The sequence below is a fragment of the Bos javanicus genome, chromosome 10 (genome assembly GCF_032452875.1).
Source record: "Bos javanicus breed banteng chromosome 10, ARS-OSU_banteng_1.0, whole genome shotgun sequence".
Lineage (NCBI taxonomy): Eukaryota > Metazoa > Chordata > Mammalia > Artiodactyla > Bovidae > Bos > Bos javanicus.
This window is the reverse complement of record NC_083877.1, coordinates 24,299,527-24,315,493: the sequence shown is the minus strand read 5'-3', so window position 1 is coordinate 24,315,493 and position 15,967 is coordinate 24,299,527. Positions and strand designations below refer to the sequence as shown.

At 40.6% G+C, this 15,967-nt stretch overlaps 3 gene segments (V, D, J or C); all 3 read left to right on the top strand.

Annotated features, from left to right (window-relative positions):
- Window positions 1–3,598: 3,598 nt before the first annotated feature.
- LOC133255329 (T cell receptor alpha variable 9-2-like) lies at window positions 3,599–4,445 on the top strand. The segment is given in 2 exon segments: window positions 3,599–3,829; window positions 3,960–4,445. Coding segments are annotated over 2 exon segments (468 nt in total).
- A 3,698-nt stretch (window positions 4,446–8,143) lies between these two features.
- LOC133255328 (T cell receptor alpha variable 13-1-like) lies at window positions 8,144–9,216 on the top strand. The segment is given in 2 exon segments: window positions 8,144–8,377; window positions 8,539–9,216. Coding segments are annotated over 2 exon segments (384 nt in total).
- Window positions 9,217–12,832: 3,616 nt separating this feature from the next.
- Window positions 12,833–14,361, top strand: LOC133255159 (T cell receptor alpha variable 14/delta variable 4-like). The segment is given in 2 exon segments: window positions 12,833–13,201; window positions 13,946–14,361. Coding segments are annotated over 2 exon segments (465 nt in total).
- Window positions 14,362–15,967: the final 1,606 nt, after the last annotated feature.

Here is a 15,967-nt window from a genome sequence, read left to right as displayed (position 1 = left end):
AAGTTTTTCACTCTCCTCTTTCACTTTCATCAAGAGGCTTTTTAGTTCCTCTTCACTTTCTGCCATAAGGGTGGTGTCATCTGCATATCTGAGGTTATTGATATTTCTCCTGGAAACCTTGATTCCAGCTTGTGCTTCTTTCAGTCCAGCATTTCTTATGATGTACTCTGTATAGAAGTTAAATACACAGGGTGACAATATACAGCCTTGACGAAATCCTTTTCCTATTTGGAACCAGTCTGTTGTTCCATGTCCAGTTCTAACTGTTGCTTCCTGACCTGCATACAAATTTCTCAAGAGGCAGATCAGGTGGTCTGGTATTCCCATCTCTTTCAGAATTTTCCACAGTTTTTTGTGATCCATACAGTCAAAGGCTTTGGCATAGTCAATAAAGCAGAAATAGATGTTTTTCTGGAACTCTTTTGCTTTTTTCATGATCCAGCAGATGTTGGCAATTTGATCTCTGGTTCCTCTGCCTTTTCTAAAACCAGCTTGAATATCAGGAAGTTCACGGTTCACATATTGCTGAAGCCTGGCTTGGAGAATTTTGAGCATTACTTTACTAGTGTGTGAGATGAGTGCAATTGTGCAGTAGTTTGAGCATTCTTTGACATTGCCTTTCTTTGGGATTGGAATGAAAACTGACCTTTTCCAGTCCTGATAACAAATAGAACATGTTAAAGTCATTTCCACAAGTTCAATGGTAGTTTTTCTCTGGATATTTTGGCAGCACCTGGTCACCCAGGTTGTCATGAAAAAGCTGATTAAATGAAAGGCTAGGAAATCAACCTGTGCCTGTGATGAAAAGACTGACTATAATGAGTTTATTTATTTAGTTCAGTTGGTGAAAGATTGGAATACGTGTGGTTTGGGCCCTTGTGAGTTACCTGGGCATATCAGGGACCAGCTGGTAGTGAGACAACGTGTGACTTTGTGAGGGAAGAAAGGGCCATGGGGGCCAAGACTGATTAATAATGTATTAGGCCACAGTAATTCAAGGGTGTCTGATACTGTAATTCATTTAAGTTCTAATATTCCATTTGTTCTTTCCACTTCTTCAGAAGATAGAGGGACAAGAAGAGTAGTAAAATGTCTGAGTGAGGGCAAAACTTTATATAACTGTCTCAGAGAAACTGCTTCCTTATACAGATACAATTTGAAATGACACAGGTAGTAAACACCATATCAAGTTCATTTTTAATTATGGTGAGTGCTGTGCTTTATCAAATGATTGCTTCAACCCATGTGAAGAATAAAAATACTGTTACTAGTACATACTCATAACCCATGGAGATGTGAAATTGTTTAAATTTCTTTTGGAAATACTCAATTATTTCCTTGGTAAAGTATTCTAGTTCATATTCGACTTTCACAAATTTTATGGGATTTTGTGGGTTCCAAGAAATGTGTGAGCTGACCCCAATATCTACCAATCTAGAAAATGTCCTACAATATTTTTTTAAATGTTGCAGCCAATATTTCCCTAATGCCATATGTCAAGGATTTAGTAAGAGTTCAATGGAGATCATTTAGCTTCACCAGATTCCTGTCTTGGCTTTGATATATTTTGTCCTCATGGATGAAACAAATCAATCATTCCTAGTCATTCTTTACAAAATCAGGGTCTGGCATTCTGAACATAGATGGAACTTTTGAGCCGTTCTGTGGATTTGCCTTTATGTTTTAGAAGAGGTTCTTGCATAAGGACTTTACTCAGAAATTTATGTTTAATGTGATAATCTGCTTGATCATTTTTACCCCATACTCTGCAGAGTCTTTCATGCTGAGAGACTTTGTCTTTATGACAAAATTTCTTTGAGTAGCATGATGACATCAAATAATTCACGTATTTAGTGTTCATTTTAATTGGAGTACATAAGACATATGCCAAAACTAAGAAACGTCAGAGAGTTAGGAAATCTCATCTCCATTGTATTTGGAAGCTATGAATGGCATTCAAAACCTACCAACTAACACTGAATAGAATTTTTTTTGTAAATTGACTTGCCCAAGAGCGATGCACAAGTTCAGCTACTTGAATTAATTATACTTCCCCTAAGGATTGAGTTTTATAAAGGGGTCTGGAGTAATAATGCATAAACAGCCTGGTATTGTCCCTTTCAGTTTTTAAGGTTAAATACTTATTAATGAAGAATTTTTTATGAGAATGTCCGAAAGATCTGTTCTGGACACGCACACTTCTTGAATGACAGGAGTGCAATCATGAGTGTCCTTTTATTTAGAAATATATTACAGTTGAATAATGGGAGAAGAAATTAATAATATTTCATATTTATTCAGCCAGCTGACATGAAAGTGTTGGGTGTTTTCAGAGAGTTATAGTGTATAACTCAGAGAGTAGAGCGGTTTGTACTGCAAGTGGTACCATCAGATTTAATGAAGCTGCTAGAGCAAGATTTGATAACACTTCAACCAATTTATCTGAGGCTGCTGTTATTTTGTGACAAGGCTGATAAACTTTGGATACTGTATCAAGACGTAGAATAATAAGCCAGGGGTCTTTGTTATTTGCCATGATGTTGAATAATATTCCTAGAGCATGACCTTACTTTTAACATACATATGCAGAGAAAAGGTTTCATTACTGTCAATAATATTGCAATTATAGTCCTTTGTAGGTATATGGGGTCACCTAGAGAAGTAAATGGCAACCCACTCCAGTACTCTTGCTGGGAAACTCCCATGGATGGAGGAGCCTGGTAGGCTACAGTCCATGGGGTCGCTCAGAGTCGGACACGACTAATACGACTTCACTTTCACTTTTCACTTTTATGCATTGGAGAAGGAAATGGCAACCCACTCCAGTATTCTTGCCCGGAGAGTCCCATGGGCAGAGGAGCCTTGCAGGCTACAGTCCATGTGGTTGCAAGAGTTGGACAAGACTTAGAGACTAAACCAACCAACCAAGGAAACTGCATTTCAGAAAGTAGTGATTCCTCAAAGATTGTTTATTTATCATTTTTGTTTAATTGGACAGATATTTTGTGATGTAATAAATCTCAGTTGACTGCTCTATATATTAGAGTACAGTGTCGAAAAGTAAAGAATCACTCAGTAATTACTTGGTTTTTTATTACTTCTTCTAAGTTCAACCCCAAACGCTTTTCTGGTATTTGATGAATTATGACTAGCTCACACCGAATACATGACGATGTAAAGGACTGTTTTAACACGCTCAAGGAAACTGGTATCTTTTCAGTTACAGACATACCCTAGGGATGTTCTGTTAAAGAACTTGTCAGGTAGAGGCCTAACAACAAAACAGACCTAAGAGGTTAGAGCAACTTGTTCAGATTTCCAAGTGCCATCTGAAGACGGGTATAGTGTTAGTGTTAGTCGCTCAGTCGTGCCCAACTCTTTGCGACCCCATGGACTGCAGCCCACCAGGCTCCTCTGTCCGTGAGATTTTCCAGGCAAGGATTCTGGGATGGGTTGCCATTTCCTTTTCCAAGGAAATGGGTTGGGATCTTCCCCATGGATTGAACCCGGGTCTCCTGCACTGCAAGGGGATTTTTACCGACTGAGCTACAAGGGAAGCCCCGAAGACTGGTATATGTCTCAAAAATAAAGCTGGGGATGAGAACATGTTTGGGAGACTAGGTTATACACATCCCATTTCTCTCTCTGTCCACGAGAGGGTGCAGCTTCCTGACACCAACACATTTCCTGTGTGAAATGCAGGCTTCGATTTGTCACTTCACTGTGATTTCAACCTTTCTTCCTCTTAAAAGTCAAGAACTTTATTCAGGTGACACTCCAGAGATGAGCTCTTCTCCAGGCTTAGTGACTGTGATACTGTTAATGCTGGGTAAGTAAAATGCCTCTTAAAACATGGATTCTTCCTTCTATTATGTCAGCAAAATCTTTAACCATAATTTTATCCTAGAAAAATATGCCCAAGGTGACACAGAATTTTTTTTTTATTATAATTTGCCCAGGACAAACCCATGGAAACTCAGTGACCCAGATGAATGGCCAAGTGAGTCATTCAGAAGGGACTTCTGTGACTATAAACTGCACTTATTCAACCTCTGGGTACCCTAATCTTTTCTGGTATGTCCAATATCCTGGAGAAGGTCCACAGCTCCTCCTGAAAGCCATGAAGGCCAACGACAAGGGAACCAACAAAGGTTTTGAAGCCACATATAATACAGAAACTACCTCCTTCCACTTGGAGAAAGCCTCAGTCCAAGAGTCAGACTCAGCTGTGTACTACTGTGTCCTGAGTGACACAGTGATGGAAACAGCAGGGGGAGCTGAGCACAAACTCTGAGCAGCAATGGGCCCTGGCTGCTGTGTGTCTCTGATGCCCTCTGGTCCCAGCAGAGTTTATGGTGGTTTGTCACTCAGTCTCTGGTTGATACAAAAATCATACCAATGTCTAGAACATAAGAACAAGAAGTAAATATTTCCCTTGTGTAAGTACTCAGTCACTTCAGTTATGTCCGGCTCTTTGGGACCCCATGGACTGTAGCCCTCCAGGCTCCTCTGTCCATGGAACTTTTCAGGCAAGAATACTGGAGTGGGTTGCCATGCCCTCCTCCAAGGGGATCTTCCTGACCCAGAGATCTAGCCTGGGTCTGCTGCATTGCAGGCAGATTCTTTACCACTGCATCACTGGGGAACTTTCCCTTTACACAACATCTTATTAGTGAAGCTAAAAACTGTCTGACACCAATGGTTCCTTATCAAAGACCAAAGTAATTTCAAGGTTAAACCACATAAACAATGCAATAGTCCCTTGCTCATCCTTGCAGTCAAAATCCATGCCCCACAGGTTGTTCCAGGCCAACTTGATGGGTTTTGCTTTACTGAGTTTTATTATACTTTCAGTATACAATATACTTTATACTGTATACAATATACTTTATACTGTATACAATATACTGAGCCAGAATGCAGCAGAGGTGTCATTTGCATAGTGTCTTCCTGACAGAGCATGCAGGAGAAGTAATAGGAGAGCTGCTGCTGCTGCTGCTGCTGCTGCCAGGTCACTTCAGTCGTGTCCAACTCTGTGTGACCCCATAGACTGCAGCCCACCAGGCTCCCCCGTCCCTGGGATTCTCCAGGCAAGAACACTGGAGTGGGTTGCCATTGCCTTCTCCAATGCCTGAAAGTGAAAAGTGAAAGTGAAGCCGCTCAGTCATGTCCGACTCTTAGCGACCCCATGGACTGCAGCTTACCAGGCTCCTCGGTTCATGGGATTTTCCAGGCAAGAGTCCTGGAGTGGGTTGCCATTGCCTTCTCCAAATAGGAAAGCCACAGCTTCCAAAAACCATGACCTTTTAAAAACTTTTAATTTTAAACTGAAGTATAGTTGATATACAATGTTGTGTTAGTGTCAGGTGTACAGCAAAGTAATTGTTATGTACGTGAGTATAATATGTACACACATAGTATATGTATTCTTTTTCAGATTTTCCCTTATAGATTTTTGAAAAATATTGAGTATTTTGTAACAATCTTGAAATTGTGAGAGATAAGGAAGTGAGAGAAGATGGTGTATTGAAAAAATAATAGAGCAATCAATCTCTGTATTGCACTGCAAATATACTGCTGGTCTTTTCAAATATTGGTGCAATCCTATTTAATTAACATCTGTTTATTGGCACACTAGAGTACTTTTGTTGTTTGGGAGAACGTTTTAAGCACAGAAATAAACAACATATGTTTTCTGGTTCTGCAGTGACTATTATGGTAAGAATGATTAAAAATGTTATTGACCTTGAAATGCCTGATTCTTCTAAAATATTTTTCTGTGCTTCATCCTTCCACCTTCATTAAAATTTTGTTCTACTTTTTTCAAAGGCTGTATTTGTAGGCTTTATGAATGAGCTGTAGTCATAACATGAATATATTTTTGTTATGCACTGTTGGTTTAAATCTAGTATATATTAGTTATGCATTCTTGGTTTAAATCTAGCTAATTTTTTATTAGATTGGTTTAAACACAAATTTTATTTTTGAAGTTCTATAAATAAAATGCATGTCAAAGTATACTTTAAACAATACAAAATGTTGTGCAATAAAATGTTTTCTCTGAAATTTGTATGAACATAGTAGATTAATAATACACATTTATCTCTAAGATAGTAAAGAAATCAGAAAGGGTATAAACCTGCAATCACAAAAAGAATAGATAAGGAGATCACAGCACATAGTGATGTCAAAAATATTTCAGAAGGTGAGAAGTGTAAGGAAGAATTAAAGCTTGTGTTACAGACTAGACAAAGAAGAAACCTAGGTTTAGTGCAAGAGGTGTCACAATGTGTGCTGTGGAAGAGTTTAAAAAAGAAGGGCCAGTTATCTTTGAATAGTTGAGAAAGATGGTGTTGCTCTTGCGAGTGCCTGTGTATGTATGGGTTGAAGGTTTGTGGTGGGCACTAAAATAGGAGGCCTGAGTGAGATTACTTATAAGTAAAGAACACCAGTGCTCTCCACAATTCTTTATAGTAGTGTTAGTTGCTCAGTCATGTCTGACTCTTTGTGGCCCCATGGACTGTAGCCTGCCAGGTTCCTCTGTTCATGGGATTTTTCCAGGCAAGAATATTGGAGTGGGTTGCCATTCTCTTCTCCCAGGGATCTTCCTAACCCGGGGATCAAACCCGGGTCTCCCACATTGCAGGCGGATTCTATACTGTTTGAGCCTCCAGGGAATTTATAACAAGCAATAATTGCTTTCTAAATCCAGAAGAAAAGTGGAAATTAGTCTTTGATGAATTAAGAATGTCACATAAAAAATTGTTCCAAACTTTGTGTATTACCTGGGCTTCCCTGGTGGCTCAGATGGTAAATAACCTGCCTGCAATGCAAGAAGTTTAACACACATAAAACCTGCATATTTTAATAAATATACATATTTATATATTGAGTAGATATTCTTCACCATAGCTGTGTAAATTTTTAAAGGTATGAGATATGGAACAGAGGTTAATTTATTCTTTGTAATCCACAGGGCCAGAGAATCCAAATCACAGGAGAGGGGCTTCTACCTCTGGAAATGAGGTAGTCTTGGTTGCCCAGGGACCGTTTCTTATGACAGGTTCTTTAGGGTCAATCTTCTATTTGCACTATTTCTCTAGAAGACACAGGCAATATTGAGACTTTCTTGGATTTATTCTCACAGAGGTAACCAGAAAGTTCTAAGTAATCAAAGTGGTTTTGGCAGAGGAAGATAATTCTGGAAGCTCACAGAAGTTAAGGGGAAATGTCTTGGGGAAAGAATATTTTATTGGGGAAATGTCAATGTCATTGTCTTGGGGAAACAACATTGTAGTGGAGATTGGAAGAAAAATAATAGAATATAGACTCTGAGCCAGCGATGGCCAAGGCAGCAGAAGCATGCCAGTAGAATTGACTCATACTCATACTCTGGAGGAAATTCCACTAAGGCTGAGTCACTCACTGATTTTAAGATATGTGTGAGTTTGAGGTGTCTAATATAATGATTTGATATATGTATATATTTTGAAATGATAACACTACTAAGGTTAGTGAACACATCTTTCACTGCACATAATTACCAGGGTTTTTGTCTTGTTGTTATTATGGTGAGTTATTTAAGGTCTGCATTCCGAATAACTTTCAAATGAAAAGTACAGTATTGTTAACTACAGTCACAGTTAACAGGCAAGACCGGCTTAGAGCAACACAATCTAAGATAATACGCATTTGGAATATCAAATGATCTTTTTTCTCTTATACTTTTCTTTGGCTTACATGTTCCTTTTAGAAAGATTTTCTCCCCATAGTAGACAAAAGAGCATGGTATACAGGCTGAAAAGGAAAGTTTTGTATTTTTATGTTTAATAGTGAATCATGGTACTTTTCTAATTTCAAAACTAGTATCAGGCCCATCATTGGATAAAGAGAAACAGCATCTACCTCCTTCTAACTTACTAAAAATGACTCAGTTGTGTGCAGAGGTGTAAATCTTAATCTCTAAATTCTTACTGTGCATTTAAAATTTCAATCTAAGATGTAATTTGTTTGATCTTTGCTGTTTTTATGCCTCAGAGTCCCTCATAGGCACAGGTATGAGAAAGACATTTAACCAGAGAGTTCAGTAGGTAGAGATGTGACCACCAGATGGAGGTACACCTCTGCTGATCAGCACATGTGGAGGGTTCATTGAGTGGGTTCTGAATGGATAGGTAGGCTTGGGGCAGAAGCAGAGCCTTTTTCTTATTGGCTGGGTAGACAATGAAAGAAACCACTCGAGAAAAGAAGGGATCACTTGGTAACAGAAGCAGCTCTCCTGGCCGGAGACTGCAGGTCCACAATTGATTCTAAATAGGAGAAACAATGAAGATACCCATTGGAGCTTTAATCACATTCTTGTGGCTGCAGCTGGACTGTGAGTTGAGGGTTTAAGGGAAATAGAGTGTATTAGTAGATATTCTTTAGATGCCAAGACTGGCTTTATTCAGATTTCTTCTAGTTATTGTAGAAAAGGGAAAGTAAACTCTAGAGCTAAATAATCTAACAACCTTTCTCTGACTTCTACTTTCTCCATAGGTGTCAGCCTTGGGAACAAGGTGGAGCAGAGTCCTACCCTGAGTGTCCAGGAGGGAAACAGCACTTTTCTCACCTGTACTTATACAGATGGTAACTCAGACTACTTCCCTTGGTATAAGCAAGAACCTGGTAAAGGTCCCCAGCTCCTTATAGCTATTCATTCAAATAAGGCCAAAGAGGAAGACCAGAGACTGACTGTTTTATTGAATAAGACAGCCAAACATCTCTCCCTGCACATCGCAACCACTGAAGCTGGAGACTCAGCTGTCTACTTCTGTGCAGCAAGTACACAGTGCTTCCCAGGCATCTTCTGTCTGTACTCAAACCTGTGACTGGGGCAGCCCCCTTCCTTTGGTGCAACCTTCAAATATGACAAATGTTATATTGTTTGTCTGCAGGTGGAAACTGATGTGCTAGTCATAAAAAACATGTGAAAGAAAGTGATAGTCACTCAGTCGTGTCCAACTCTTTGCTACACTATGGACTATACAGTCCATGGAATTCTCCAGGCCAGAATACTGGAATGGGTAGCCTTTCCCTTCTCCAGGGGATCTTCCCAATGCAGGGATCAAACCCAGGTCTCCCACATTGCAGGCAGATTCTTTACCAGCTGAGCCACAGGGGAAGCCCAAGAATACTGGAATGGGTAGCCTATCCCTTCTCCAGGGGATCTTCCAGACCTAGGAATCGAATCAGGATCTCCAGCATTGCAGGCAATTCTTTACCAACTGAGTTATCAGGGAAGCCATAAAAAGCATTGGATAAGGATATTAGGCTCAAGGGTAGCTAGAAAGGGTTAGAACATGTTGTTGGATACCTGTTGCTTACTGAATTCTTGAAGAGAGTTAGTAATTTACTGATTTATTTTTAAATTATAAGACCAAATTTACATTTTGCCATTCAGACTCCTCTTCTATAAATACTCCCCCTGTTATCCATATCACAATCCTTATTATGAATGGATTTTAAAAATATTGTGCTTTGAAAACAGCATATTTTTCTGATTATACAAATTACATGCCAAATATAAGAAAATGCTTTATATAATTAATATGATATTGACAATTCTATGATCACACAATGCTGCTAATATTCAGTTTACTCTTTTTATAAATTCCTATCTTAATTAGTATCTTTTTCCACTTAATATTAAATATTGAACTGACCATTCCCCATTTCATTATCTTGTTCCCAAACATCAGCTTTGAAATAGCTCTATGAGAAATATTAATAAATTACAATTTTACATTGTTTGACATCCCCTTTATGTGCATTGACCACTTTCTTATTGAGAAAATGTGATATGTGTTTTCCTTTCAGATCAGATCAGATCAGTCGCTCAGTCGTGTCCGACTCTTTGGGACCCCATGAATCGCAGCACGCCAGGCCTCCCTGTCATAGTATATATTTTTTGTGTATTTGAGGAAAAGTAAGATAGAAAGTGATTTGAAAATGTCACATTCAAATGACTGCAAATCAAATGGTGTATTTACTTTCTCCTGTCTCTGGACAATTTACTGCAAACTTCATGGCCTTCTCTTGATCCTAGGAGGCCAGTCTGGGTGTTGATAGCCTCCATTTTTCTTCCTTTCCTTAGGGGGATGATGGCTGCTTACAGCTGTCTTGTTTCTTCCAGGCCAGCAGAGTGGGGCTGCCTTCTGCACATGCTCACTAGGCATCTGCAAAGCCTCACTCTGGCTGTTCTTTGTGCCCTGGGAGCAGTGACAGGGTGGGGTGGTGTTTGAGTCAGACATTGTGTGATGGCTGGTATCCCTGGGCCACTTTTGATGATTGGCAGGCAAGGCATCCCCAGCGACTGGTGGGCAGTCCTGATGGAGCCAGCGCCTTGGTCGTAGGAAACGTGTCCATTTTAATGCCCTCCTGGAGACCTGGCTGCTGTTCCCAGGTGCTCCCCACTCCCCAGCTGAGCAGCACACCAAGGTATTCTGGGTGAGGTGAGAAAGGGATGAGTCTTTTCTGTAGGTTCTCCCAAAGCTGGAGAGCAGATGCTCACTCACAGGCCCTCACTTTCCTCTGTGGAGAAATCGCAGGTCAAGAATGTTTCCCCTGGAGCCCAGCTGTGTGCTTTGAGGGGAGGAGTGATGAAGGTAATGTGAAATTGTTCCCCTAACCCTCTTCAGTGTGTCTGATGTCAGACGGTGTGCTAGAACTTCTCTGCTGGATTTCTGAACTTCTCAAAGCTCCCTTGGAGTATGACTGTGAAAATTGATGTTTTTGGCAGGGTGAAAAGATGGTAGAAGGTTCTTATTTTGCTATTTTGAGTTCAGTATTTTAAATCTTAATTCCTAAGTAATTACATAGAAAATTTGACTATTTTTTATTTATATTTCTGTTTATTTTGAATTTTAATCCATTGTAGAGATCATGTAGCCATCACAAGATAATGACACGGAAGTTTCACTGCTCCCCAAAACTCCCTTGTGCTCTCCTTTTGTAACGACAAACTCCCCATTCCTGTGCTGTGCTGTGCTTGGTCACTCGGTTGTGTCTGACTCTTCTCAACCCCACGGGCTGTAGCCCCCCCAGTCTCCTCTGTCCACGGGGATTTTCCAGGCAAGAATATTGGAGTGGGTTGTCATGTGCTTCTAAAGGGGATCTTTCCACCTAGGGATCAAACTCAGATTTCCCACATTGCAGGCAGATTATTGACTGAACTACCAGGGAAGCCCATGAATACTGGAGTGGGTAGCCTATTCCCTCTCCAGGGCACCTTCCCAATCCAGGAATTGAACTGGGGTCTCCTGCATTGCAGGCAGATTCTTTAGCAGATGAGCTACCAGGGAAGCACCCCCCGCCCATACCTAACTCATTTCAAAAATTAAAAAAATATATAAATTCAGAGTTTGATGTGAGACTGTTCAAAGAATTGTTCTGGGTATGGATGTATTTTAAGTAACAGAATACAGTCATGAGATCCTTTAATTGAGAAGTTTAAAAGACTTAAAAAATGTGAAGAGAAATTAATGATATTTCATATTTAAGCAACCAGTTGTTAGAAAAAAGTTGGGTGTTTTTAACTTAGAGAACAATTCCTACTGTCCTACTGTATGTGGTTCCATTAAACTTAATAGAGATTCCACTGCAAAATCTAAAGATGCTTCAAACAATTTCGCTGAGGCTGTCATTACTGAGACAGGCAGATGTGAAGTGAACAGTGAAGTGAAAGTCACTCAGTCATGTCTGACTCTTTGTGACCCCATGGACTATACTGTCCATGGATTTCTCCAGGCCAGAATACCAGAGTGGGTAACCTTTCCCTTCTCCAGGGGGATCTTCCCAACCCGGAGATCGAACCCAGGTCTTCTGCATTGCAGGCAGATTCTTTACCAGCTGAGCCACAGGGGAAGCCCAAGAATACTGCAGTGGGTAGCCTATCCCTTCTCCAGTGGAACTTCCTGACCCAGAAATTGAACCGGGGTTTCCTGCACTGCAGGTGGATTCTTTACCAACTGAGCTATGGGGGGAAGATAAGCTTTGGCTAATTTATCAAGAAATAGGCTGTGATAGGCAGTGGGTCTTTGTTGTTTGCCATGGTGTGGAGTCATATCCCTAGGCATGGATTTCCTGTTATATTCATACACAAAGATTTATTACAGACAGGAAGTGGTTAGGGATGTGGTGGCACAGGTGTAGGGTTGGGGGTGGAATCAGTGGTGATTTTAGGGTTAGCTGTCTTATGGAGGTGTATGAGATCAGCTGCTATGTACTTCCTTTAGAGCTGGGCATACAGGATATATAACAGTTTGGTATGGCTGATTTATGGATCCAGTTGAGTTAATTGGATGAATATAAATTCAAAGGCTTGATAACCTAATGACAAAACTAAGATATCTAATTTGGCTTTCATGAACAGAGCTGGACTGTCAAAATTAGTAGAGAATAAAAGGGGATTTCTGTGACAGGAGTCAATCTCTGCGACCTCAGCCTAAACTCTTTAGAAAAGAATGGTTCAATATTCCTGCTCTGGCCCCAAGATGGGCAACTGAAAATGTTGATAGTGAGGAGAAGCTTTATTGTAACAATAGGCAGAATAGAAGAGCTAAAGTGCTTTGCCTTCTTACCATAAAGTGATTTATTTCTACCTTAGGTGGAAGAACTGAACACAGAAGTGAGGCTGCATGGTTAGTATGTCTTATATTATTTCCATAATACATTATAGACCATATTTTTAAATAAGAGTTACTCACTGATTTCTTTCACAGAAGCAATGATCCAACATAGCATGGTGTGTGTGTGTGTGTGTGTTGTCGGGGGGCAGGGGTGGAGTCTTCTTTGCAATATCAAATTTAACTTGTGTTTATTTTAAGATGTAATTGCTATCAGTCAAAGAACTGGTTAATACAAAAGGAAGTTTGGGGTGAGTAGGACTCTCACCTGGTTCATAGAGAAGTTGATGTAACCCACATCAACTTGCTACTCAACTAACTACATCAACTTGCTACTCAACTTGCTACATCAACTCACCCCTGTTTCCTGTTGTGGGGCAGCAGCAGCACATACCCAGCAATTCTTCCCTCACCCTGCCAGGTTCACCTCACCTTGAAAAGCCTTGACACTGAAGAAGATATTTTCCATCAGTGGAAGAGCTGAAACATGCTTCTCTCCAGCCTTCTGAAGGTGGTCGTGGCTTCACTGTGTTTAGGTAAGGATGGTCCTGATGGAATTGTGCCTCCTCTGTGACCTAAGGACCAAAGGAACAGGCAGTCTTAAGGGTACCCTGGGAAGGAAGCCTAGCTGAGTGTAAAGTAGAATTTCTTTATTCTGCATCACTTATTCCTAAATCTCTATTGTTTTTGTTCAGTAGCTAAGCTGTGTCTGACTCTTTATAACCTCATGGACTGCAGAATGCCAGGCTCTCCTGTTCCTTGCTATCTCCTGGAGTTTGCCCAAATTCACATCCATTGAGTTAGTGATACTCTCTAATCATCTCATCTTCTGCTGCATCCTTCTTCTTTTGGTCTTCTATCTTTCCTAGCATCAGGGTCTTTTCCAATGTGTCTGCTCTTTGCCTCAGGCGGCCAAAGTATTGGAGCTTCAGCTTCAGCATCAGTCCTTTCAATGAATATTCCGGGTTGATTTCCTTTAGGATTGACTAGTTTGAGCTCCTTGCAGTCCCACAGACTCTCAAGAGTCTTCTCTAACACCATAATTTGAAAGCATCAATTCTTCAGCACTCAGCCTACTTTCTGGTCTGACTCTGACATCCATATGACATCCATATGACTACTGGAAAACCCATAGCTTTGACTATACAGATCTTTGTTGGAAAAGTAATGTCTCTGCTTTTTTAATACACTGTCTAGCTTTTCCATAGCTTTCCTTCCAAGGAGCAAGTGTTTTTTAATTTCATGGCTACAGTCTACTTCTATCTATTTTTTCCCTCTAGGATCCAGTATTGCCCAGAAAGTAACTCAAGACCAACCACCAATGTCAGTGCAGGAGAAAGAAACTGTGACCCTGAATTGCACATATGACGCCAGTGGTACAACTTATAGTCCATTCTGGTACAAGCAACACAGCAGTGGGATGATGACTTTCCTCATTCCCCAGGACTCTTATAACAAGCCAAATGCCGCAGAAGGTCGCTACTCATTGAATTTCCAGAAGGCAAGCAAATTCATCACACTTACCATCTCAGCTTCACAATTGGGGGACTCTGCAGTGTATTTCTGTGCACTGAGTGAGCCCACAGTGAGAGGCATGGAGGAGGGACCTGTACCAAAACCCAGAGTTCTAATTGATACAACCACCTGCTGTAGGGACCAGGGTAGGGAATTGCTTTCACAGACAGGAAGGGGTTAGTACTGTGGCAGCACAGGTGTAGGTTTAGAGGGAAAACACTCATTATAAGAAAGTATTTCTCTAGGTTCATAGACCATGTCTAGAGCTATCACTCATCAAAAACATTCTTATCCCTGAAAATTTGGATTTAAATTTCTTGTCGAAGACAAATATAACCACCAAAATCTTTATCATTTGGTGATTAAATTAAACTAGAAAAATTGACTAAGGAAATTCAGAAATGTCTGAATTAAAAATCAGTTAAAAATATGTGTTAATTATTTGTCTTTCAGATCAGTTCAGTTCAGTTCAGTTGCTAACCTGTGTCTGACTCTTTGCGACCCCATGGACTGCAACACACCAGGACTCCCTGCCTATCACCAACTCCTGGAGTCTACTCAAACTCATGTCCATTGAGTCGGTGATGCCATCCAACCATCTCATCCTCTGTTGTCCCCTTCTTCTCCCACCCTCAGTCTTTTCCAGAATCAAGGTTTTTTTCCAATGAGTTAGTTCTTCGCATCAGGTGGCCAAAGTATTGGAGTTTCAGCCTCAGTATCAGCCCTTCCAATGAATATTCAGGACTGATTTCCTTTAGGATGGACTGGTTGGATCTCCTTGCAGTCCAAGGGACTCTCAAGAGTCTTCTCCAACACCACAGGTCAAAAACATCAATTCTTTGGCACTCAGCTTTCTTTATAGTCTAACTCTCACATCCATAATGACCACTGGAAAAACCATAGCCTTGACTAGATGGACCTATGTTGGCAGAGCAATGTCTCTCTTTTTTTTTAATTTATTTATTTTTAATTGAGGGATAATTGCTTTACAGTACTGTGTTGGTTTCTACCAAACATCAACATGAATCAGTCATAGATTTACCCATGTCCCCACCCACTTGAACATCCCTCCACCTCTCTCCACATCCCACATTTCTTTCTTTCTTTCTTCTTTTTTTACTTTACAATATTGTATTGGTTTTGCCATACATCAACATGAATCCACCACGGGTGTACATGTGTTCCCAATCCTGAACCCCCCTCCCACCTCCCTCCCCATACCATCCCTCTGGGTCATCCCAGTGCACCAGTCCCAAGCATCCTGTATCCTGCATTGAACCTGGACTGGTGATTCATTTCTTATATGATATTATACATGTTGATGCCATTCTCCCAAATCATCCCACCCTCGCCCTCTCCCACAGTGTCCAAAAGACTGTTCTATATATCTGTGTCTCTTTTGCTGTCTTGTATACAGGGTTATTGTTACCATCTTTCTAAATTCCATATATATGTGGTAGTACACTATATTGATGTTTTTCTCTCTGGCTTGTTGCTAAGTTGCTTCAGTCATGTCCGACTCTGTGCCACCCCATAAACAGCACCCCACCAGGCACCCCCATCCCTGGGATTGTCCAGGCAAGAACACTGGAGTGGGTTGCCATTTCCTTCTCCAATGCAAAAAAGTGAAGTCGCTTTTTTGCATTGGAGAAATGCAATGAAAAAAAGTGAAAGCAAAGTCACTCTGTCGTGCCCGACTCTTAGCAACCCCATGGACTGCAGCCTACCAGGCTCCTCCATTCATGGGATTTTCCAGGCAAGAGCACTGGAGTGGGTTGCCATTGCCT